The sequence below is a fragment of the Ostrea edulis genome, chromosome 10 (genome assembly GCF_947568905.1).
Source record: "Ostrea edulis chromosome 10, xbOstEdul1.1, whole genome shotgun sequence".
Taxonomy (NCBI): domain Eukaryota; kingdom Metazoa; phylum Mollusca; class Bivalvia; order Ostreida; family Ostreidae; genus Ostrea; species Ostrea edulis.
This window is the reverse complement of record NC_079173.1, coordinates 10,635,407-10,663,247: the sequence shown is the minus strand read 5'-3', so window position 1 is coordinate 10,663,247 and position 27,841 is coordinate 10,635,407. Positions and strand designations below refer to the sequence as shown.

Genomic DNA, 27,841 nt, shown 5'->3' with positions numbered 1-27,841 from the left:
ATAAAAATACATATTTTACATACCTCAAAGATAGTGGGAACTGTCAAAATATAAGATTATCCAGAACCTTTCGCTGCTGCATGCAAAAAAAAAAAGGATTATTGTTGTTTTGATTTTGGGGTAATTATTTTGGTTTTTCTGGTGGATGCAAGTATTTTAATAATTCATTATCTATGTGACGGATAGATGTGGCAAGTGGGTGTAGATTCGCCTACACACAGAAAAATTCCATCTTCTAAAAATAACACAAATCATCAACACATTATGAGAATACATGAGTACATTTATTTTGTTGACCACTTTCAACCGTGAGGTGGTGTTCACCAGAACAATCAGACATGAAATCTGTCTATTGAAGTAAAACATTCGGCTGACATTACCATAAACAATATAAAAATACATATTGTGGTTGTAATTTTATACAGAATGCATATCATCAGTTCACATGGTCTCTGAAGTTTTGTATATCACATAAGATACAGTATAAATAAACATTTATATTATTAATCAAATAGTCTATATATCATTCACATTGCATTCCCGCCTCAGGCAATTGAACTCCTTATCTAATTAAATCATACAATTCAAAAATAAAAACTCTTTCTGCTCACTTTCTCACATTTTGAAAAAAATTCTGATCAACCATTGCAGGTGTATCTGGTGACTTCAGGTACACAGCTTCATAAGGTTGGGGCGGGGCGGGGCTACAGTAGAAGTTGACTTGTCTAAATCTTCTTGACAGCTAAAAAAATTTTTTTTTGTCCAATCATCAAAATTCTAAATCCTGAGAGGAAGGGGGTGGGGGTGTCATCAACTTATAGCCCCTAAAATTTTAAAAAATAATAATCAGGTCCTGGTATAAAATTTCCATTTTGTCTAATTCATGTCGAAGCATACTTTTAAGCTGCATTGGTCCATATTGCTTTCATATTTCAAAGAGATCATTTGTGTTTTGGTGTGTCTAAAAAACTATTTTTTGTGTACAGTTGTCATCAAAATTCTGTTATCTATCCCTCTATGCATTTAAATCTTTTTATATTACAAAAAAACCCTCGTAATTCTGTGAAATATCATTACCTAATCATTAATTATTATACAAAGCCCTATCAGGCAATCCAAAATCTGGACATTTATACCCCTTATTAACTTCAAAAAGCAAGAAACAAATGACAAATTTGTCAATACTTTATATTATACCAAAAATATGTTATATTTTACAAGACTGAAATTTTGAAAACTGGAGTAAATGCCTTTAGTTGAATACTTTATCAGATCAAGTCATCAGGTCATTATACCCCAGTCATTTTTTTTCTTCTGTCAAATGAAAAATATTTATGCAATTTATTAATTTTTCATTTCTATAATGCTTATACAAATTGTTAATATTGAAAATATTAAGCAAAAATAAGTTTAGTTAATGCACTCCATAATTTCATATTTTATACCCCTTCTGCCCCACCCTGATTCTAGTGCCTGGACTAAACACAAAGTAATCTTTCAAGGTTGAAATTTACACCTATTATGTTGATTGATTGATTTGAACATATTTTATTGTATAAGTGCATATACAAACGGTTTGAACACAAGTTCTTTCAACTTGCAGGGTTCTCACCTATTATGTAGAGAATTACTTTGCAATAAAACCAAAAACAAAGCAATGCTCCACTAAGTATTTATCATATTTCTGCAATAAACTGAACTGAAAAGCATTTCAAATTCATGCCATGAAACAGTTGACATTTCTATCAGAAAATTCATTGAGAGGGCAGTTTGTGGTTACAGACTATTTTCTCTCTCTATCTGAAATAACGCACACACACAAAAAAAAAAAAACCAACAACAAAAAAATACATATTTTGGAAATCTTGAAGTCTGATCTTACAGGTAACAAAAAATAAAACACAAATAACATTTAGTGTAAAAATAGAAATACATGCAAAAAGAAAATGTTAAATGGATTTCTTAGGGTTTTTAGGAGATTTTCATCCATGGACGGTCACTTTATATAATACAAAATTATTTGATAGCGAGAATGATACAATAACACGATTGCATGCTATGGTATATCTCGGTTACTGTGTACTCACGCATACATACTGTATAGCGAGGTTTTTTTTTTTTTCACAGGGTGAAAATTTCGCTTATCTTAGCAGTTAGATATAGCTTTCTGCTAAAACTTCACTTGCCAAATATGTACCTAAATGCGACATCAATATTTGCAAGATAAATAACTCTTCCTTGTCTGCCAAAATTTATTCCGCTAAAATTATTAGCATACCTTCGAGGAATAAAATCGCCAAATTTTAGATCCACAGGAAAAAAAAAAAAACCCACGCTATATGGTACTACATGTACATTTCTCACACCTGAAATGCATCACAATCTGCAGTGAAACATCTGTAATGGAATGTAACAAATGATGCAAAAAAAAAAAAATAATCTCAAGATAAAAAATAGTAAATAATAAAAATAAACAAATTAGAATAAACCTTAACATAAACTTCACACAATTATTTCCACACAGAAGGGGTTCACAACACAAGTGACCAATAGTTATACTCATGAATAAGTTGCCCCCCCCCCCCCCCCCACACAAAAAAAAAATATCAAAGAACTATAGCTTTCAACATCTATATGGATAACAACAGCAAACCAATGACATTGAAGGTCAGAGGTCAAATTCAAATCTTTATCACACAAAGTCACCCACATTTGATCTACCAAACACACTTACTTTTGACAGGGATGGCAAAACAAATTTGTTAGTACATAGTCCATGAGGCATGCACATTGACAAATAATAGCCTAACCATGAGTTTTCTGAGTGGGACTTTGGTGAAAATCACCAACACATATATGTATCAGGCAAGTGTAGGTGCAAGTTTTGAGATGAAAGACTTTACTAACAATGATAAAAAAAAAATCACTTGCAATCAAATTTTCACTAATGATAAAGATTTCACTGACAATAAAGTTTTCACTAATGATAAAGATTTCACTAATGATAGATTTCAAAACCAATAAAGATTTCACAAACTGAAAACGTTGACAATAAACTTGATGCATGAATCTGGAAGTCATTTAGAAGTCTTCATCTAACTATATTGCATCAATTGATTTTTGAACTGGAAAAACTCAGAAGTAATAAAACCAAAAACATAAACATAAAAAAAAAGAAATTGATCATGTATGTACATGTATCATCAAAGGATATATAATATCTGGCCACATTTTTATGTTTTTAAAATACTGTCAATAAAACTGTTGTATTCAATATGTATGTTGTTATTTAAGTACATGTTATGGAATGTTTACGTGGGGACAAATATCATAGAACACATTGCACATGTAAATTTGATTCATACAACAATTACTGATTAAGTACATGCAATATAGATATTTCTATAACAGAAAACATATCCTGATAAAATCTCCCAACAGTATATTTACAAATAATGTGATAATTACTAGGGCTGCAACAGGTACCCAAAATAATCGAAAAACACAGGTCGAGTTCGGTTCCATTTTTCTGTATTTCAGTTTGGGTCTGGTTTTTATGATAAAATCATTATTAGAAATCCATTTAAACAAAATGGCGTCAAAATCCAAAATGTGGCTGTATTTTGATCGATTGTTAAATTATGGCATTGTGGACAAAACAATGACAGTACATGTGTGCAAGATATGTCAGACACATTTAGAATACACCACAGAATAAACATCGCAAATGACAAACCATTGAAAGCATGGAATGGAAATGAGTATAGTGACAATACTGTTTCTAGTACCATGGATGTCAAGTCTAAACCAGAGTCCTCGCTCACGAGTAATTATTATAACAGAATACAAGAAAGATTTATGAGTTTAACTTGTATGCTAGAGTTTTAAAATAGCTATATAGACCCGAACCGAAATACCCGAAACTGAATTAAAGAATCCTAAATCGACCCAAAATGAAATTTTTTTGAACCATGGCAGCCCTAATAATTACCAATCAGTTAATGACTTGCACAATGGTTGGCAGTATCCACCCTGCATAGACTCCATTCCTCTATAAAATATTTGAGGCTTTTTCTTGCCCTTGCTAAAAACACCCAAGAAGTTGTGATTGCACTATACACTATATTGGAGCTGTACTGCTCAATTTCAAAGTGAGATTCCAAATCTGCTCCTAATCTCAATGTGTATTTAAGGACTCGTCTATTTCACTATTTTCGGAATGTGATTTTCAAACTCCAGGCCCACTGACAAGGCATTTTACGGATGTTGATGGCAGGGAATAAAACCCTAAGACCTTGTGATTCCTGGAAAAAATACATCACTGCATCTGATCCCAGTAGTTCAACCGAAGAAACTTGTATACCCTTCATTGATCCCAGGAGGATTTCATTAGTTATAGGCCAGTCCAAGATCATACAGTAAATCACAGACTTGTCTGCCTTCGATGCTGTGTACCTAGATATGAAAAAGTACATATAAAGCATAATATATGCTCTAAAAATAAACGTACAGTCAAACCTCATTATCTCAAAGTACATGCATGTATAAAACATAACATTACTTTATAAATAGATTTACATGTACTCAGAACACAACTCTGCTAGTGAAACAACATGTATGTATGGCTACGTTCCATTGAGGTAAACAGAACTTTGACCTCCATAAACAGGCCTTTGACCTAAATAAATGACCTTGACCTTTCGGAGCCCAAAAGAATTTACCATGACCTTTCAGTTCATTAAGTACGAAGTACATGTACATACATTGTACAGTTTAAAATATCATTACCGAGGCTAGTTGATGGTATAAAAAGTACAAAGGTGGATATTTTGATGTGTAGAACTAATTTAGAGAGGGGAATTTTCTGAGTAAAGACAAAAAATGACAAAGTTTTTGAAAATGTCAAACGTTGTATAAAATGTCAAACTGCATCAGGTATGTGGATAAAACGAATTGTGAAAGAAAGTGTTTATCGTAATCTTGGACTTTTAAAAGAGGAAAATGGTGAGTAAGCATTACTGTCCATCCTCACTATTAAAATATCGGTTCACTGCATAATCAGCATCACTATACTAAAGAATCTGATAACTGTTCTGTGCAGCACCATTATTGTGCGATTTGATACACATTGTATCAAGATCATAATATGTGGGTCTAAAATCTCCCCGGAGCTTAGGTTTCCTTGTTGTTATGACATACCCACTTACAATAAAGCTTATCATATCTTATACGCAAAAACAGTCGTCATCAATATGAAAACTTCCTCTCCTATCCAAACTTACCAAGCTCTTAGGCTGTATGTGTCGTTCTGGTGACTCCACGGTGTCGTTTTATAAATCGCCTCTCCGTTTACCTTTAACCACGCCCCAAGTTGACGGAATCGTTCTTCATAGATTGGGGAGAAGGTGCCCCAAGATGTAGGTCCAACATTAATCAAAATGTTCCCACCGAAACTAAATATAAAATATATCAAAGTTTCATTTGATTAGATTGTAAACTTTTTGAGTTATCATCCGGAAACCAATTGTTGACGCCCAACCGCCCGCCCGCCCGCATCACCAAACCAATAGCCGAGTTCAACTTCGTTGCAACTCGGCTAAAAAAAACCCAATAATTCAAGTTCCTCTATTACAGCTGTAGTTTACATTTCTCTATTACAGCTGTAGTTTACATTTCTCTATTACAGCTGTAGTTTACATTTCTACAAGTTCCTCTATTACAGCTGTAGTTTACATTTCTCTATTACAGCTGTAGTTTACAATTTCTCTACTACAGCTGTAGTTTACATTTCTCTATTACAGCTGTAGTTTACATTTCTCTATTACAGCTGTAGTTTACATTTCTACAAGTTTCTCTATTACAGCTGTTGTTTACATTTCTCTAATTCATAATTCTTACTCTGGTGCATTTCTAGAATTCCAGACTGTTAAATCAGGGGCGGATCCAGGAATTGCAGTTAGGAGTGAGGGGTGTAATTTCATGAGGCAGAGGGTCTAGGGGGCCATCTTCAGACCCCCAGTGGATCCAGCTACTGGATTTTACAGATTTTATAGGGCTTGAAATATGTCTCCTATGTAGTCATTTTTACTATTTGTTGTCATTTGTAGTAAGGTGAAATTAATCAAATGACGCAAATTTGAAGGGATTTTGGAAAAAATGTAAAGTTCTCCCAATAAAAGTACAGTGTAATTCAATAAATCAAAATATTTTGTCATTTTTTGAGTAGAAGATATTATTGCTTCTTTTATCATTTACATTTTTCTAAACAAGAGACCATGATTCACCTTAAGGAAGTTAGCTCCTGAGCTTTTGAGTGCAATTGCGTAGGATGCTACAACTATTTAAGTATTTATTGTTCAATACTAATCCCATTGGTGCAAACATACAGTGTATGACCCTCCCTATTATGCCAGTCAAACCTTGTCATCTTGAACTCGATGGGACCAAGAAAAAACTTCCAAGATATCATTATTTGAGGATTCGAGGGTAAAATACTTAAAAGAATTAGTGGTTGGGTCTTCCAAATTGACATATCCATGGTTTTTTAGACATCAGTGCTCAAGATCCAAAAGTTCAACTGTATAAAGAATGTTTATAATCCTATCATCATGGTTAATCCGCATCACTTAAATGCTTTCTAAACTAACCGTACCTGATGGTATAAATCACTTCCTCCAGGAGATCTTCTATTGAGTAAAAGTCTGCATCACTTAAATGCTTTCTAAACTAACCGTACCTGATGGTATAAATCACTTCCTCCAGGAGATCTTCTATAGAATAAAAGTTCGCCTCACTTAAATACTTTCTAAACTAACTGTACCTGATGGTATAAATCACTTCCTCCAGGAGATCTTCTATTGAGTAAAAGTCACTCAGATCCGCATTTCTTCTAAAGCCCCAGGAACCTTTGTCTATCGTCATGGCATTCACCCATTTATGTGGCATAACATGACCTAGAACCAAGCATAAATGTACAAACTATATAAACACCCTGAGAACAGGACTAAAAAATTCCCTTCATTCAGAACCCCTTCCCGTGGGGATCCGGGTTAGAATAGGTCCTCAGTATCCCCTTGCTTGTCGTAAGAGGCGACCACCGGTAAATGGGGCGGTCCTTCGGATGAGACAGCAAAAACCAAGGTCCCGTGTCACAGTAGGTGTGGCACGATAAAGATCCCTCGCTGCTCAATGGCCATAAGCGCCGAGCATAGGCCTAAATTTTGCAGCCCTTCACCGGCAGTGGTGACGTCTCCATATGAGTGAAATATTCTCGATAGGGACGTTAAACTATATTCAATCAATCAATCAATCCATAACCCCCCTAAAGATATTTGTCCAACAGAGAGGTGTTTTCCTTTGATATTTAACAGCTGATATATTAATTAATACAGTACTGATATACTGTACATTTCTAAATATACACGAGGAATCTATTATCACGTAATTTCGCAAGAAGCGCCATACGCAAAATAAAATCACATGCTTTTATTCTTATATTGCTGAAATGCATGTTAAAAGTTTTGATCAATAGAGCATTTGCAAATTCATGATCACTCGATTTGACGTCCACAAGGCATTTTGTGATATTAAATACTCGCATAAAATAAGGAATCTACAGTATTCGTTACCACACGTGATATAATTATATAAATGCTAATGACATCCATCTTCTTTCATTTACTGAACAAAGAAAATAAGGCTGTTATAACAGAAACTTACAATGCGATGCTATCCTAAAAAGGGCAATCATTCAATATTCAAATTATCAATTCAATTCTTTTTTCAATCTGATTAAAATCAGCTCCTCGACTCGCTCCTTTATTTTCTATTTTTTTGTCGCTACACGAGGTAGTGACAAAAAAAATAAATAAAGGAGTGGATTGAGGAGCTGAATTTATAATCAGATTGTTCTTTATTGGCACTATAAAAGCACATGTAAGTATTCTTATAGTCAGGTAATATAAAATACAGTCATAAAGTCATACATAAATTTGTATATACACATATTCATATCATAATTGTAACAATTAATCCTTTGTTTCTAAGATATGAAGAGTCTCTAATATATACCCATAAACAAATTTCTTTTGTAGACACAACATTGAGAGGATTCAGTACACAGGATAATCATATGATATTTTTGAATACTTTTTTCTTATATGTTTGTATAAAGGACAATCAAGTAAAAAATGTTTTTCATCTTCGACACTGGTCTTACAATGGTTACAGAATCTGTTTTCTCCAGGAATTACAGGATTACATTATCTACCTGTTTCTGTATATAACTGATGTGCACTTATTAGTTTTGTAAGATAAGAGACTTTCCCGTAAATTGGAATTTCTTGTTTTTTTTTATCCTCATAGTTAAATAACGCACTATAAAATGAAAGTTTTCCACATTAAGTGTTATGAATATTTTCTAACTCATCAAAGGTTTTATTTAGCATGAAGTTTCAACAATTTTGATATAGCAAAATGAAGTTTAGAACCAAATAGTTTATTTGTTGTATCACAGTTAATATTCAATAGTTGTTGTAATTGTTTTATAAAGCTTTGCCAACATTTTTTATTTTTATCAGCCAATTTTGTATCTTCCAACAATGCATTTTTTAAAACAAGGTTATCATTATCATTTTGTCAGATTTTCCAATCTGGAAAAGTAATTAAATGCGAGCTGAAATATTTTAACATGCATAAGGGATTTGCCTAGTTCAATTTTTGCAGTCAAGTTAGACAGGGCTCGAAATTAACATATGCCCGTCAGTCTGTGACTGGTTAAAAGTCTGGCGGACTGACTGACATTTGTTCTAGTCAGTCTGATGGGACTGGTTAATTTTCTAAAGCATCATTTTGGAAAATATACTTATGAAATTTTATACACACATTTGGCATGCTTTGATCAGTAGATATCAGACGAATCTGATTCATAAATATAAATCCCACATTTTTGTGTTACAATATTATCTGAGATCGACATATTGAGTTTAATTTCATTTTAATAACATTAATGAAATATGTTTAATTATTTCTGGAAAACTCTGTTGGAGTGGTAAAATTTTCTGCGGACTGGTTGAAATTATACCCCATCAGTCCGACTGGACTGGTGACATAAAAAGTTAGCTTCAAGCCCTGGTTAGATGCTTTATTGTGTACACCTAGAATGTTCTTCATGATGAAATTTTGAATCTTTTTCAAATGGTGCTATATCAAAATTGTTGAAATCTATATTAAAATCGGAGATCCATGTTTCTGATGAGTACATGTATGTTAAAATTGGAACAATTTTTGATTTATATAGTTTTAACCCCAATTTGGGTGATTAGTTTCATCGTTTGATGTCTAGGAGTAAGATGAAAGACATTATAAAATTCAGTTTTCATTTTCATCCTTTTCGAAAAAGTTTGTTTGTAGCAAGTATTATTCAAACCAACTCGTCTAAGAGCATGTTCACCTCTGTCAGAATATATTTCACTGACTGCAGTAATTTGCACACCAAAATGCGCAATGCAACTAAAAGTCCTGGAAAATTCAAGCAACACCATTGGACAAGAAAGTCACATGATAACACGACCTTTCATGGGATATATTGTGTGACCATTTAACACTTGGGAGCTAACCCCCCCCCCCCCCCTCCCCCCCAGGCTTGACCTTACTTTCATTTGGTCTGAAGGGGCATAGAAATTTAGACTAAATTATCCTTGTAGGATTTTTTCTCACATATATCACGAGTTTAAAATTATAAGAATATGGTATTAACTAAGGAACCACAGGTCAAATGATAGTGTGATAATAAAGGGATTTCATAATTATAGCAATGCTGTAGCTAAACAAGATGTACTGTGAGCAATGCTCACTAAGAATACCCCCCGCTTACCCCAATCTCCCAAAGGGTGTTGTTAATAGGTATAAATTACCTCTTTCCTGAGTGTAAAAATATGGTATGCATTTGTAGAAGAAAATGGAAGATATAGTCCGAACACAAATCCATGGCATAAACCTATAATTTTGACCTTGAGATCAAAGGTCAAGGTCATAAAGAGGTCATGAATGTACATGACACATCGTCTCATGGTGATACACTCATGTGTCAAATATGGTATGCCTATGTCAAAGAACAAAGAAGTTATGGCCTGGACACGAATCCATTGTAAAAAAACCCTTTAATTTTGACCTTGAGGTCAAGGATCAAGGTCATATAGAGGTCATGAAGGTACTTGACACATCGTCTCATGGTGATACACTCATGTGTCAAATATGGTATGCCTATGTCAAAGAACAAAGAAGTTATGGCACGGACACGAATCCATTGTAAAAACCTTTACTTTTGACCTTGAGGTCAAGGTCATATGGAGGTCATGAAGGTACATGACACATCGTCTCATGGTGATACACTCATGTGTCAAATATGGTATGCCTATGTCAAAGAACAAAGAAGTTATGGCCCGGACACGAATCCATTATAAAACCTTTAATTTTGACCTTGAGGTCAAGGTCATATGGAGGTCATGAAGGTACATGACACATCGTCTCATGGTGATACATTCATGTGTCAAATATGGTATGCCTATGTCAAAGAACAAAGAAGTTATGGCCCGGACACGAATCCATTGTAAAAAACCTTTAATTTTGACCTTGAGGTCAAGGGTCAAGGTCATATGGAGGTCATGAAGGTACATGACACATCGACTCATGGTGATACACTCATGTGTCAAATATGGTATGCCTATGTCAAAGAACAAAGAAGTTATGGCCCGGACACGAATCCATTGTAAAAAACCTTTAATTTTGACCTTGAGGTCAAGGTCATATAGAGGTCATGAAGGTACTTGACACATCGTCTCATGGTGATCTACCTGTGTGCCAAATATGGTATGCCTAAGTCAAAGAACAAAGAAGTTATGGCCCGGACACGAATCTGCACAGACAGACAGACGGACGGACGGACAGACGGACAGACAGACAGACAGACAGAGTGATTCCTATATACCCCCCAGAACTTCGTTCGGGGGGTATAATAAATAATAATTTTGTACCGGGGTGAAAACGATCAGAACAGGTCCATACTCCTCCATGTTTGCAAAAACAGTCATAGCCCCATCGATCATTCACAACGATGGAATCTTTGACAGGACTGCAGAATAAGGAAAACAAAAATCAAATTACACAAGAAGATTTTAGTCACACTACACATGAAAATGTGAAGTTCAATCTCATAACTCCTACAAAGAATACAAAATTGAGAGTTGGGTAAACATGGACCCCTGGACATACATGTAACAGTGGTGGGATCAGGTGTCTAGGAGGAGTAAACATCTCCAGTTGACCAGTCACACTCACCATGAACCCTATATATTGAATATTTAGAATTATGCATGAATTAATTTTTTTGGTGTAATTTCATCTTATAACCACATTTTTGTGTACTTATTAATATTGGTATCTATAACTGAATAATTTAACAGTCATCCATTACGTTGTTGATTATAATGAAAAGGTGAAGATAATGAACAGTGATCAATCTCATAACTCCTACAAAGAATACAAATTTAGAGTAGTGCAAGCACAGACCCCTGGATATACTAGAGGTGGGATCAGGTGCCTAGGACGAGTAAGCATCTCCTGTCGACTGGTCACACCCATCATGAGTCCTATATCTTGATCAGGTAAATGGAGTAATCTGTATTCAAAATCAGTGTGTCAAGAACAGCCTAATACCTAATTGGTATGAAAAATGTCAGACAGCAATTACCCCAATGACAGGTTGTATGGCAAACTAGATCATTATAACGACCATAGAATTTGCGAAATGATGACTTTAAATGAGACTGTTGAAACCTAGATTTTGTAACATCAACTTGATTGTCAGTAGCCTGCCTTAAATTTAGAAATGGATCATATGCAGAACAAGCTTCTGCATATGGAATCAGTTGAGAGATATAAACACCATATGCTGGTGATAATGGAATATTGATACATATGGGAAGTTGGCAATGGAGAAGTTGAAATCATCCCATTTGTAATAAAGTTGAGCTGTTAGTTTGCTGTTGATATCTATTTTCAATAAAATATCTAAGTAAGAGGCAGATGTGGAAGACTTTGTGGTTTCTTTTATTTCGAGATAACTGTGATATATTGAATTGTCATATGAATGAAAATGATTATTGTTGATAAAACGTCGACATATCTAAATATTGAGTTGAAGGCCACATCAAGAAATTTTTTCTTCTCATGAGAAAGCTTTTGAATATAAAAACAGGTCAGCTGACAAAGAAGCACAATTTGTGCCCATGGGAAATGCACATATATTAAACTATATTGTCCACAAAAATTCATTTTTGCATTGAGAGGAACTCACATAATTAAGCTTCAACAAAATTTTCAAAAATAAAACATGACTTACAGTAAATGTGTGTAGGATTTACTAATTTGAACAATCAGGGGCATCATACAAACACATCATTATTTGACAAAATTATGACGAATTTGTTCGTCACAATGAATTATCTCTCTTTGCTCTCAATTGCTTATGTCCTTCATCGATATTGCTGCTCTTTCCTTCATTAATAACCCAAACGGGCTAATTCTAGTAATTAATTCGTTTATGTTATAATGTGTCACAGAGTTTCCGAAAACCAAATATTTCTATCAGTCATTCGGACTGATAACATAGTGTGTTCTACCAGTCCGAAGCAAATTCTATCAGTCCAAATAAATTCCAATCTAATTTTCACTTTAACAAATTGTTGTTCAATGTAGTATATGTTCTGTTAAGTGTTTTAAAAATAAAAAAGTGCAAAATATTCAAAGGTAATTATGAATTTATTTCAAAATTTCCGTTTTAAACTCATGGTTACGAGTTTCTTCGTACTTTTTTTTCTCAGTCTGTACCAAGGGGGCTTTTCATTTAATACCAGGCTTTGAACCTGGTACAAACTTTATTGGCCACATGGCAATATATCAGAGTATAGTAAGCGCTTAAATGAAAATGAAATTTTGCACTTTGAGATTGTGACAAAAAGAAAAAACTCTCTGGATACAAAGAAAAATTCTGGATTGTTAAGGAAACAATAATCGGTCACACGGACCGATAGTATAGCGAGTTTTATCAGACATTTCGATTTTCTATCGGTTTTTCTGGTAGGACCGATGGTTTTCGGAAACTCTGGTGTCAACCCCCTCAATTCAAACCACATGTAACACAGATTTTCACTAGTGCACCAAGACAAAAACAAATGTTTGTTTTATCTAAAAGTTTATTTAATCCAGGAAAAGTACTGAAGCTCTTTGATAAAGCGTGAAAAATTGTAACTGAATTTGGTAATTGTCAAACAAAACATACTTTAGGTATTGAGTGGACAAGATTTAGTCTACAGACCGACCAACAGGTGTAAAACAATATGCTTCCTCTTCTTCAAAGGGGAGCATAAAAAATAAATTCATGCTTGAAAAGACATGAGAGTGTGAACTGCAATACTCTATGCCGACATACTTCAGCGTTAAGGCACTTCATGAAATATGCTGATATACTGAGTGTTGCAGCAATTCATACCTTCATGCAATCTTAAAAGTGAAAATTAATTTCTTAAATATACCTCTTATTGTATAACCAGGCCAAGAATATGGTGGAGTTCCAGTACCAGCTTGGAGCGAGCCAGCAAGCATCATTCCACAGAATATCTGGTTTGTATGTGTTGATGATTTCACGTAGTTGTGGGTGGATGTAGTCCTGTTATAAATCAAAGACATGTCAACTGTTCAGCATCAATATCTGTATACAAACTAGTTCTAACATCAATATAAAACTCCAGAGGAGACATCGACTAGTCAACTGTTCAGCATCAATATCTGTATACAAACTAGTTCTAACATCAATATAAAACTCCAGAGGAGACATCGACTAGTCAACTGTTCAGCATCAATATCTGTATACAAACTAGTTCTAACATCAATATAAAACTCCAGAGGAGACATCGACTAGTCAACTGTTCAGCATCAATATCTGTATACAAACTAGTTCTAACATCAATATAAAACTCCAGAGGAGACATCGACTAGTCAACTGTTCAGCATCAATATCTGTATACAAACTAGTTCTAACATCAATATAAAACTCCAGAGGAGACATACACTACTTAGATTTTGATATATTTAGATCCAATTAAACAGATAAACAGATTAAACTACATGTAAATCTTAACGGCATGAAAATGCTTACACTTCATTATACTATTAGGATTAATCATTCTTTTTGAAGAATTTATTGAAGTGTAAACTTTGGATACTTTACTCAAAAATTGAATGAAAGTGCAAAACACTTTTAGGTTAAATTTGTGAGTAAAATATCCAGAGTTTACACATCGATAAATTCTTCTAAAAAAGACTGTTTAATTCTTATAATTCCAATTCGTTCCCTGTATTATCAATTTCAAAAATTTGAATAGTTCCCCCACACTATGTTATTTGTTTTCAGTCGCGTATGTATACATAGCGTTTTGGGATTTATTGATGTGTAAATTCTCATTTAGCTGTATTTTTGTCCAATCAAAACAACTGTAATAAATAACATTGGAATTATTGTATAGTAAAACATGGTTATAGCGAACCTCCACAGCCAGGAAAAAACAGTTCTTTATAACCAAACTTCATTATATCCAATACAATTTTCATCAATTTCCTCTCATAGCTAGAGGAATGAATATTACTTCGTAAAGAGTGTGAATTCATTATAAACATGTATGTCATAAACAATATGTTTTACTGTATAGAGCTAAACAGGTAACTTACTTTGACATATCTTTGTGTGGTGAAATTGTTCTTTTGGTCTGATAGCCATATTGGGTTGAACCACTCAATCATTGCATGATAGATCCCAAACCTGACCCCTGTTCCTTGTAGTGCTTCCTTTAAGGGACCTTAAGAAAATGTTACAAGCAACTCAGTAAATTATCTAAAAAATGTTACAAGTAACTCAGTAAATTACCTAAAATATGTTACAAGTAACTCAGTAAATTACCTAAAATATGTTACAAGTAACTCAGTAAATTACCTAAAAAATGTTACAAGTAACTCAGTAAATTACCTAAAAATGTTACAAGTAACTCGGTAAATTACCTAAATTTTTTACAAGTAACTCAGTAAATTACCTAAAGAATGTTACAAGTAACTCAGTAAATTACTTAAAATATGTTACAAGTAACTCAGTAAATTACCTAAAAAATGTTACGAGTAACTCAGTAAATCACCTAAAAATATGTTACAAGTAACTCAGTAAATCACCTAAAAATTGTTACAAGTAACTCAGTAAATCATTTAAAAAATGTTACAAGTACCTCAGTAAATTACCTAAAAAATATACAGTATATGTAACATCAATGTAATTATATAAATATAGTGTCTATTACATTATTAGCAACCTTGACCTAACTTGTTTCCTTTTGATTCTGAACTAGAATCTGTTCAACATTGTGAACACACAGGCACTCAACATTTTAAATATCTATAATAAAAAAATTGTCTTCCTGTAAACATAATTATTCATTATGTTTACAGGAAGACAATTGTTTTTATTATAGATATTTAAAACGTTGAGTGCCTGTGTGCGAACAGCATGCACAACTCTGTACATCTGTAAACCCAGGTCTTTTCTTCCGTCCTTCATGTTTATAAGTTTAAAACATAACTATATAAGATCTGTACATGCTACAGCTGTAGTTAATCCTTGTAAATAAAAATTCACGCATTGCAATTTGCATATATACATTTATGCTTAGTCATCTAAACCCTTTCATAATTTTAAGAAATATTTTTTCCGAATAAACACAACTTAACATGAAGCCTGTTGATACATCATCTGATAATCAATACATTGCATGGACTCCTTTTAACAGATTTTGATATATACATACTCACCCACAAGATCTTGTTTAGGACCAACATCTCTTGCATTCCATTGATATGTCACATTTGTTGGGTACATGCTGAAGCCATCACAATGTTTGGATGCCAAAACTACATATCTACAGAGACATGGAAATATTGCTTAATTAAAACTTTCTATATACAAAAAGTTTATCAAAATCACAGTATATTCATGATGATAAACTCGATAATGTCAGATGATTATTCCACCTTTAGAATTACACAAGAGGCCCACAGGCCATACCAGTCACCTACAGGCCTCTCCTAAAATGTTATAGATCCAGTCCTGCCCCTGACAGACTGTCACTCATTGAATGTAGATATTGTGGGGGAAATTTCATCAAGTGAAAGCAGAGAAGGGTAAACCAACTTCAAGGATTAATTATGTCAGCCCAGTGCAGAGCATGTTCGAGCAATATCACTTTATGTCAGCCCAGTGCAGAGCATGTTGGAGCAATGTCACTTTATGTCAGCCCAGTGTAGAGCATGTTGGAGCAATATCACTTTATGTCAGCCCAGTGCAGAGCATGTTGGAGCAATATCACTTTATTTCAGCCCAGTGCAGTGCATGTTGGAGCAATCACAGTGACTTTGTAGTAGACCGAGTGTTAAGTATTACTTTTCCTTGCATGAAACACTTTCTTGATGGCTTGCCTCAGTATACATGTAGTTGGAAAGTGATAGAAAATGGACATGTTCATCCTTAAGTTAGCACAAGTTTGATGGAAGAATTTCAAAATCAAATTTAAAAAATCTTTATTCAGCTGATATGGTAAAAGCCATGAAAGCTTAAGTACCTATTGCTAAAGTGATCCTTTATTATCAGATTACTGTAGCAGTCGGTCAGGTTCAATAGCCATGTGCAGTGGCCAGATAGCTCAATTGGTAGAGCACCTGACTAGAGATTCGGGGGTCCCAGGTTCAAATCCTGGTCTGGTCCATTGTATTTTCTCCCTTCCTGTTACATTTGGTGCCATAGACCAGCCCCTGGAACTGACCAGTGAAAATGCCTGCCAGGACAAAAAGATCCTGGGTTGATGTCTTAAAGTGTGAAGACATTTAAGGAGGGAGGAATGTGGCGGTCAGTCAGGTTCAATTGCCAGTGGCCAGATAGCTCAATTGGTAGAGCACCTGACTAGAGATTCAGGGGGCCCATGCAGGTTCGAATTCCGGTCTGGTCCTTTGCATTTTCCCCATTCCTGTTACATTACCATTTTGCACAGATGTTTGCATGAGGAGTTTTAGAGTGGGAAGAAACTAGAGTGCTCAGAGAAAACATGTGTCTGAGTGGATGACCACCACATCCTCTCACATAATGTATAACCACGGATCAAACCCAGGTTCATCACCACAACATCAGCGGTTCAGAGTCTGTGGGACATGAGTGGACTCAGGATCCCCAACATTGTGAGGATGTCCCACGGACACGAGTGGACTCAGGACCCCTGGCATTGTGAGGATGTCCCATGGACACGAGTGGACTCAGGACCCTTGGCATTGTGAGGATGTCCCACAGACACGAGTGGACTCAGGACCCTTGACATTGTGAAAATGATCCAGGTTGGACAGGTAAGTGCTGAGCAAGTGTGCTACATTTCATGCTGCCTGCAATTTAAAACTTAAAATGCTGTGACAAGCAAGTCATACTTAATATCCTGAGGGTCAGTTAAGTTTAGTGGTGGTGGGCACACATATTTGATCAGCGCTAAAGGGAACATTGTGTAATGGGGCCCTCAAATGAATAATAACTAATATCATATTATACATTAGGCAAAAGAAGACAAACAGAATGTCAGACTTCAATTTCTCCATCGTCAACTTCCCATATCTATGTAGCAATATTCCATTATCCCCTAGATATGGTGTTTAAATATCTCTCAACTGATTCGATATGCAAGAGCTTGTTCTGTGTGTGGTCAGTTTTTAAATCAAGACAGGCTACTGAAAAACAAAATGATGTTACAGGGGTTTCAACAGTCTCGATTAAGTCAGCATTTTATAAATTCTATAAGGTCATTATAATGATCTACTTTATCAATACAACTTATCATTGGGTCAAATACTGTTCACCATGTTTCATACAAATTGTTAGGCCATTCTTGGCACACTGATTTTGACTACGGATTGCTCCGTTTACCTGATCAAGACATAGGGCTCACGGTGGGCGTGACTGGTCAACAGGGGATGCTTACTCCTCCTAGACACCTGATCCCACCTCTGGTATATCCAGGGAAATTAGGCCTACTACAGTTTTTTAAAATTATTTCAAAGACACTCTTTAAATATATATATATATTGGTTAATCATGTTTATCAAATAGGCTGATAATAATTGGTCTTAGGCTTACTTTACACCTGAAGCAACAATTATATCTTTCCACTTCTTGGGATCAAAAAACTCAGCACGAAATTCTTTGGCGAAATCTGCATACGTCCAATTCGGTGGATAAAATTTGTTCATGAATGCTACCACGTTTGCTTGTGGCTGTCCTTTCCAGAACCACCAGAACCACTCACTGGTACAAGAGGGCACGGTGTAAACTCCCCAGTTAATGAACATGCCCACTTTGGCATCGTCGTACCAACCAGGAATTGGACGAGAGTCGATACTCTCCCATGTGGGTTTATATTTCTGACAGTCTGAACTCGTGGTAAATAATAATACAACAAAGAAAACGAAAGCCTGAGCTGAAGACATGTCTGGAGCAAACACTGTTTACATAATACTACTGATCACGTGCCTAACCTTTACGGTTGATCATATGCTTTCCGGAAATAACAAACATTCCTAATTTTTTAAAAATCCTAAACTTATATTTATTTTCTTATCAGCTTTTATTGTATAGTGAAGTATAATAAAAGAAATCAATATAAGATTTCTGGAACAAATTTTCTATTTGTCAGCTGTAACAACCATTTAGACCCTCAATGGGCCTCTGGCTACCTCATGACAGTCACATGATTATTCGGGGTGTCTCTGCCTTTTTCACAGATGTTGACGAATATACTAAAGTGAAAGTAGAATCTCGTGACAAATACATTTCGGAAATGATTTCTATCTCTCTTTACATTTGTTAATCGACAGTTCTTATCTCGTGTCGGGTTGACACCAAATATTGAGATAAGATTGTATATTAAGTTGTAGAACCTCTGCCTGTTGTCCTAGTTGGACACCGTAGTCTTGTACAATGGGACTGTGTAGTATTGTAGTATTGGTAGTACTTGGACAACTGCTGGGACTGGCCTTGTCGGGCCCTATCCACGCCTCTTGTAAAATAGACTGGTTGGTATAATTTTGTATCCTAGTTATTTCACAGCTATGCAAGCCAGAAAAAAAGAAGAGATTGCTTATTGAATTTGTAACTTCTATGCCGCAGCCTTAGGTAATTATTGAGAGAATAAACTTAGAATTAGGCCTAGTGTTCAGATACCCTCTCCTCCAATCTTCTCCGAGTAAATCACATGCATGTCTGAGAAATAGCCAACAATACAGCGTAAACATTTCTATGTATTATTTTTTAAAAAATGTTCTGTGCTAATCTCCTATCTAATTAAAATTAGATCCTATGATCTGCTCATCTACTATCGCTACACTAGCGATAGTAAATGAGCGGATCATAGGATCTAATTTTAATTAGATTGTGCTAGTCTCGAAAGATTATATGTAGCAGTTTATAATGTACATGGACATTTATAGGAAATTCTTGAGGACCGACATATGGTAAGCATTTGATAACAGAATTGGGGGTAGGATAGTCAAACTTGGTACACATACACCTTAAAGACAATGCATCCTGGATACAGCATTGTGTAGGATTTTGCATTTCTTAACTCTATATATACTAATTGTTGTACACAACCATTTACATGTATCACAATGGATATGATGCAGTACTCAGTAATTTGCCGCTATAACCATATTGACATGATAAGTATCTAGGTTAGAATAGGTCCTCAGTACATACACACACACACACCCACTCCCCCCCCTCCCCCCCCCTCCCCGGGACCTGGGTTAGAATAGGTCCTCAGTACCCTTTGCTTGTCGTAAGAAGTGACTGAATGGGGCAGTCCTTCTAATGAAACCACAAAAACCAAGGCCACGTGTCACAGCAGGTGTGGCACGATAAAGATCCCTCCCTGCTCAAAGGCGATAAGTGCTGAGCATAGGCCTAAATTTTGCAGCCCTTTCACCGGTATTGGTGACATCTCCATATGAGTGAAAGATTCTTGAAAGGGATGTTGAACAATATGCAATCAATCAATCACTGGTACATGCATGTTCTGTTCATTATTCAGGAGTTTTAGTGTTTCCTGCGACACAGTGAGCTCCAAAATTAAGGGACAGATCAACACATGGGCAACCGCAGATAACTGTGCCAAGGGAGGCGAGAAATGTCTCTACAAGGTATGTATCAGATAACTGTGCCAAGGGAGGTGAGAAATGTCTCTATAAGGTATGTATCACAAAGTGAAATTATCTTTTAAATGAAACATTTGATATGTGGAGACTGACAGGGTAAAAGGGGGGGGGGGGGAGGGCTGGGTGAGAGAAGAGGGCATTGGGAGACAGGGCATAGCGGAAGGGAGAGGACCAATTAACCCTCCTTAGTAAACAATATGTATATTGTCATTCATTAAGCCAACATTTCTTATTTGTTTCAACATCTTATCATAATAGTTATTATCTGTGAAGTCTTGACCTTATAGCCACCATGTAGATTCTAAAAATTCTAAGTACACTATTACCTAATACAACTACATATTGTGTAATTGTGTGATAACTAAATCTACTAAGTATGTGTATGACATGAAAATTCAACATGTTCAAGTTAGTAATTCACCAAGAAGTACGAAACAAAGATGAGGATGTATGAGGATAACAATTGAACATCTTTTTCCCATACTTATTAATATGTTTATTCCCTTCTCAAGAATTTATGATCTATTCAGTAAATTTAAAGGAGGAACAACACATCTTCATAATGGCTGAATTCCTTTTGAAACATGAATGAAAATATGAATATCGGGAATTACTTGACAAGCTGTATACAATGGTTTTAAATCCATGCAATCGTCTAGCTGGATAGCTTAGTAGGTTACATGTCTAGCTGGATGGCTTAGTAGGTTACATGTCTAGCTGGATAGCTTAGTAGGTTACATGTCTAGCTGGATAGCTCAGTAGGTTACATGTCTAGCTGGATAGCTTAGTAGGTTACATGTGTAGCTGGATAGCTTAGTAGGTTACATGTCTAGCTGGATAGCTTAGTAGGTTAACTTGTCGACGGCTGATCTGTAGATTGTGGGTTTGAGTCTACCAGTGGTTTGAATTTTTCTGATTAATTTCTACTAAAACTGCATTTTTTAAAAACTAAATAAAGTAAATTTTAAAATTTTCAATTTCAAAATATTATTGTACATTTCCTTCACCTTCCAACCATATCAGATTTCTATGGTGTATCATTCCTCATTAATTGTTAACTGAATTTTAAAATTGCCATGATATATCTCGTGTGTTGATCCTTGATAAAGTGATGCTGCTTTTAAGAAGGTATGCTACTCCAGAGAAATTTGATATGGATGAAAAGTGGAGGATGACTGTACAACAATATTTTGAAATCGAAAACTTTCTACTTTAGATGGTCAAAAAATGCAATTTTAGTTGAAAATAATCTGGAATTTTTTTTAAACCCTTGCTGGAATGGAGCCTGTGATCAGCAGCCGACACTTAATCATCTGAGCTACTCATTCTGGTACACAATAAATTCTATACGAAATAGACAAATATTGCTGATATATCTATTTTCATTCATTTTTAAACAGGAAGACCACCATTATGAAGATGTAGTATTGCTCCTTAATTAAAGTTCAGGTGCTGAAATATTGCTTTGAATTAAACAGTTTGTGAGCGAAGCCAGCAATCAGTTGAAGGCAAAACACGAGACTCCTGTCAAACACTATGTTGATGATCTGACCTTCACCTTTACCCCTGTTAGCTCAAGTGCAGGGTGCAATGTTCAGGTATGTGGAGTGTTTTATCAGATCAGTCTAATAAAGGTGAAATTATGGTATCTGTATTGATTTCAAGATTCATTTAAGGTGAACAGAACAATGTCAAACTAAACAGATTTGTAGTAATTGTTTATTCAAGTCAGATGACCTCTTGGCTTTCCGTACATGCATCAAGGAAAGTAATATATAAAATTGTCCACTGTGAGGTCGTGCAATGTGTGTATGTGTATCATTTTTTGTGCAACATGTACATGTTTTTTTATTATGTGTGCATTATGTACAATTAAATATCCTTTTGTTTGCATTATGTACATGTACAATGGTATTTCCAATTTGTGTGTATCATGTACATATTATATATTCATTTTGTGTGCAGCATATGCACTGTATCCATTTTGTGTGCAACATGTACATGTATATCCATTTTGTTTTCATGATGTACATTTTGTGTGCAACAAATGCAACATTTACATGCCATTTTATATTCAATTTGGCACCAAGCTTAATATTAATTTATTAATTAAAATCAATCCTTTCTTCTTGATGTTAAAAATGCCAAAAGATTATGGTAAATCTGAAAAAGCTGCACCATAATTTGGGAATGGAATAATGAAATGTAGCAAGACTTAGGCACATATATCTAGTGAATGAAAAAGTCTGTCATTATTAAAGCAGTGAATCATCACTGGTTAACAAGTGATACTATAATTAGATCATTCTCTCCACATAATTCAAAAGTTAAACTAGGCAATATAATCCTCTGAACTGTTTTTAGCTCACCTGAACCGAAGGTTCAAGTGAGCTTTTCTGATCGCTTTTTGTCCGTCGTCTGTCCATCTGTCTGTTAAACTTTTCACATTTTCTACTTCTTCTCCAGAACCACTGGGCCAATTTCAACCAAACATGGCCAAAAGCATCCTTGGGTGAAGGGCTTTCAAGTTTGTTCAAATGAAGGGCCATGTCCCTTTCAAAGGGGAGATAATCACAAAAATGCAAAAATAGGGTGGGGTCATTTAAAAATCTTCTTCTCAAGAACCACTGGGCCAGAAGAGCTTAAATTAACCTGAAATCTTCCTGACATATTGCAGATTCAAGTTTGTTCAAATCATGGCCCCCGGTGGTAGGATGGGGCCACAAGGGGGGATCAAAGTTTTACATACAAATATATAGGGAAAAATTTTAAAAATCTTCTTCTCAAGAACCACTAAGCCAGAAAAGCTGAGATTTACATGAAAGCTTCCTGACATAATACAGATTCAAGTTTGTTCAAATCATGGGCCCCTGGGGTTGGATGGGGCCACAATAGGGCATCAAAGTTTTACATACAATATATAGGAAAAATCTTTAAAAATCTTCTTCTCAAGAACCACTGAGTCAGAAAATCTGATTTTTACATGAAAACTTTCTGACATAGTGCAGATTCAAGTTTGTTCAAATCATGGCCCCCGGGGTAGGATAGGGCCACAAGGGGGGTCAAAGTTTTACATACAAATATATAGTTAAAATCTTTTTCTCAATAACCACTAAGCCAGAAAAGCTGAGATTTACATGAAAGCTTCCTGACATATAGCAGATTCAAGTTTGTTCAAATCATGGGCTCCGGGGGTTGGATGCCCGGGGCCACAGGGGGGATCAAAGTTTTACATACAAATATATAGTTAAAATCTTTTTCTCAAGAACCACTGAGCCAGAAAAGCTGATTTTTACATGAAAACTTTCTGAAATAGTGCAGATTCAAGTTTGTTCAAATCATGGCCCCCGGGGGTAGGATGGGGCCACAAGGGGGGGGGGGGGTCAAAGTTTTACATACAAATATATAGGGAAAAATTTTAAAAATCTTCTTCTCAAGAACCACTAAGCCAGAAAAGCTGAGATTTACATGACAGCTTTCTGACATAATGCAGATTCAAGTTTGTTCAAATCATGGGCTACGGGAGTTGGATGGGGCCACAATAGGGGATCAAAGTTTTACATACAAATATATAGGAAAAATCTTTAAAAATCTTCTTCTCAAGAACCACTGAGTCAGAAAATCTGATTTTTACATGAAAACTTTCTGACATAGTGCAGATTCAAGTTTGTTCAAATCATGCCCCCCCCCCCCCCCCCCCCCCCCCCCCCCCCCCCCCCGGGGTAGGATGGGGCCACAAGGGGGGTCAAAGTTTTACATACAAATATATAGTTAAAATCTTTTTCTCAATAACCACTAAGCCAGAAAAGCTGAGATTTACATGAAAGCTTCCTGACATATAGCAGATTCAAGTTTGTTCAAATCATGGGCTCCGGGGGTTGGATGCCCGGGGCCACAGGGGGGATCAAAGTTTTACATACAAATATATAGTTAAAATCTTTTTCTCAAGAACCACTGAGCCAGAAAAGCTGATTTTTACATGAAAACTTTCTGAAATAGTGCAGATTCAAGTTTGTTCAAATCATGGCCCCCGGGGGTAGGATGGGGCCACAAGGGGGGGGGGGGGGGTCAAAGTTTTACATACAAATATATAGGGAAAATTTTTAAAAATCTTCTTCTCAAGAACCACTAAGCCAGAAAAGCTGAGATTTACATGACAGCTTTCTGACATAATGCAGATTCAAGTTTGTTCAAATCATGGGCTACGGGAGTTGGATGGGGCCACAATAGGGGATCAAAGTTTTACATACAAATATATAGGAAAAATCTTCTTCTCAAGAACTACTGAGCCAGAAAAGCTGATTTATACATGAAAACTTTCTGACATAGTGCAGATTCAAGTTTGTTCAAATCATGGCCCCCCGGGGTAGGATGGGGCCACAAGGGGGGTCAAAGTTTTACATACAAATATATAGTTAAAATCTTTTTCTCAATAACCACTGAGTCAGAAAAGCTGATATTTGCAAGAAAACTTTCTGACATAGTGCAGATTCAAGTTTGTTCAAATCATGGCCCCCGGGGGGTAGGATGGGGCCACAAGTGGGGGGGGGGTCAAAGTTTTACATACAAATATAGGAAAAAGCTTTAAAAATCTTCTTCTCAAGAACCATTGGGCCAAAGAAGTTGACATTTACATGAAAGCTTTCTGACATAGTGTAGATTCAAGTTTGCAAAGGGTAGTTTGGGCCATAATAGGGACTAAGGTTTTACATGCAAATATATATGGAAAGTCTTCAGATATGGGCCAAGGTGACTCAGGTGAGCGATGTGGCCCATGGGCCTCTTGTTAAAAGATAGGGCTTTCATATATAGATTCCTTATAGCAAAACCTTACATTTCATACCAGGATTTCTTATCTTGTCACATTGTATCATGGTTATATCATGGGGCTACATGTAGGTTGAGACCACAATGCGGGGTCAAAATTTTTCATGGGAATAAAGATTGCAAAAAATCTTTTTTTAAATCACAATAGCTGAACAACAGCAGGGCAAAGGTAACTCATGTGAGTGATGTGACCCATGAGCCACTTGTTACTGATTGTACTGTTCTGTTATTGCAGGGATTTTCTACTTCTGAGACGTGGTATGCTGTGCTGGACTATGGCACAAACTACTGCAATCTTCACAACTTAATCACAGGTAAGTCTAGAACAACTGACGATCGTGGAACATGTACTTCTGTCAAACCAAAGCAGCCATGCCCGTGGAAATCCGGGTTCGAATAGGTCCTCAGTACCCCTTGCTTGTCGTAAAAGGCGACTAAATGGGGCTGTCCTTCAGATGAGACTGCAAAAACCAAGGTCCCGTGTCACAGCAGGTGTGGCACAATAAAGATCCCTCTCTGATCAAAGGCTGTAAGCGCTGAGCATAGGCCTAAATTTTGCAGCCCTTCACTGGCATTAAGGGCATCTCTGTATGAATGAAAAATTCGAGAGCGGAACGTTAAACAATATACAACCAACACAGACAATCTCAACTGTCTAACATGGGCTTATTGGCAGAACTTAACATTTCAACTTTTTGATTAATGATTAGGTATTTTTTTAGCTCACCTGAGGGGAAGGCCCCAGTGATTTTAGCCAAGGGCACATCGTTTTGTCCTATCTGTCCGTCTGTGCATCCAAAACTTTAACCTTGTTCATAACTTATGAATGGTGAGTGATGTGGCTCTCATATTTCAAATGTACATTCCTTGTGACGAGACCTAATTTTGACCAAAGTTTATAAGTTTAACCTTGCGACTTTGACCTAGGAGATTTACCTACTTTTAAGAAAGCCTATCCTATTCAATATCTTCTAAACTATTCAAGTTAGGGCATTCATCATTATACCCCCCCCCCCCCCCCCGCAACAAAGTTGCGGGGGGGGGGGGGGAATACTGGAATCAGATTGTCCGTCCATCAGTCTGTAGACCCAATGGTTTCTGGGCTCTAAAGTGTTATCCTTTCCACCTACACTCACCACATCATACACATGGACTACCCATGGAATGAAGATGTTCCCTATCTAATTTGGGGTCGAAAGGTCAAAGATCAAGTGCACTGGACATTAAAGTAGCAATATGGTTTCCAGGCTCTAAAGCGTTATCCTTTCCACATACAGTCACCATATCATACATATGGACTACCCATGGGACAAAGATTTTCCCTATCAACTTTGGGGTCAAAAGGTCAAAGGTCAAGCACACTCCTAGGGAAGAGACTACCCAAGGTTTTGTCATGCCCTTTTTCTATACTCAGGAAAGAGGTAATTTATACCTATTAACAACACCCTTTTGGAGATTGGGGTAAGTGGGGGGTTTTCTTAGTGAGCATTGATCACAGTACCTCTTGTTTGTATAGGATTCTGTATGGTAACACGATACTTCATACATGATCTGTGATCTTGTGACCTTAACCTCCAGAACAGCAAGGACATGTTAGTCATACTGGTGTTGGGGTATCCCCATTTTATGTAAATTCAAGTTCGGGTATATTGTGATCCTTTGGGGGCCAGGTTGGAACCACATAATATGGTCAAAGTTTTTCATGGGAATAAAAATTGAAAAAAAAAGAAACCTTTTTTCTTAAAATCACAACAATGAATAACTTCAGGTCCAAGGTGACTTGGGTGAGTGATGTCACCCATGGGCCTCTTGTTAAACCTCTACTGTCAAGAAAGCACCAATATTTCACTTTGATCCCAGACCAAAGACCTTGCAGCCAATCACCAACTGCCATCAAATATGAAATGTTTTGTTTAATTTTTTATCTCTTGATATTTGGTTGCCACTACATGTATCTGCAATTCAAGCCCATTACATGTATGTCAAGTTGTAGGACATTTAGATTAGGTGACCACATGCTGTTTTACTATCTGAGAACTTGATCACCGCCCAGCTTTTATGTTGGCCCGGTTTGAAATACGTCAGTGGTATTATACACTTTGCAACAAGAAATTGATGATTCTTTTTGTTACAGGGTCAGGGTTGGACAAAGCCAGTGGTTACGTGGAGAAAACCAGCGACAGTGTCTGTACACAGTATTCCTCAGCCAACTGTACTGTCTACTAACTGTCCAAACAATTACTCCAACATTTCCTGTCAATGGTGCATCAAGATCTTTCCATCATATTCATATTTATTTTGTGAGGATCAGAGAAAAGCAAAGCTATTATGTACTAACCAACCAGATTGCATTTTTAAAATTAACTCACACTGAAACGTGTTTCCTTTGTTATTTTATTAATACAGACTAATACATATATATTTTTGTAAGCCTTTTTTCCCCATATGCAATATATGATCGTGTGTTATTCTTCAAATGTCAATCATGTACACGAATTTCTACTCAGGAATTCATCTATTTTGTTTGTTGTTGAAATATTAAACGTATTACAACATTTTCTGGGGTTACTATCATCATTCCGCTTGCAAAAAGGTTGAGTAGCATATATTGGTAGAAACATGACGGTGCATTTATTATTGCATACGTGAAGATGGATATTTTATTATCAGATGC

General features: G+C 35.9%; 2 protein-coding genes across 2 annotated transcripts; one reads left to right on the top strand and one right to left on the bottom strand.

Annotated features, from left to right (window-relative positions):
- Positions 1-265: 265 nt before the first annotated feature.
- On the bottom strand, positions 266-18,673 carry LOC125666761 (plasma alpha-L-fucosidase-like). The gene is made up of 8 exons (XM_048900042.2): positions 18,266-18,673; positions 15,910-16,016; positions 14,785-14,912; positions 13,593-13,726; positions 11,034-11,131; positions 6,821-6,953; positions 5,283-5,453; positions 266-4,455 (listed from the first exon to the last, which is right to left on the bottom strand). The coding sequence occupies exons 1-8, from the start codon at positions 18,613-18,615 to the stop codon at positions 4,209-4,211; spliced, it is 1,368 nt and encodes a 455-aa protein (XP_048755999.2). The 5' UTR covers positions 18,616-18,673; the 3' UTR covers positions 266-4,208.
- Positions 18,674-18,877: 204 nt separating this feature from the next.
- Positions 18,878-27,724, top strand: LOC125666772 (uncharacterized). Its single transcript, XM_048900056.2, has 5 exons — positions 18,878-19,200; positions 20,217-20,325; positions 21,819-21,938; positions 25,403-25,481; positions 27,302-27,724. Exons 1-5 carry the CDS (start codon positions 19,106-19,108, stop codon positions 27,391-27,393), a joined length of 495 nt encoding a protein of 164 aa, XP_048756013.2. The 5' UTR covers positions 18,878-19,105; the 3' UTR covers positions 27,394-27,724.
- The last annotated feature ends 117 nt before the right edge of the window (positions 27,725-27,841 follow it).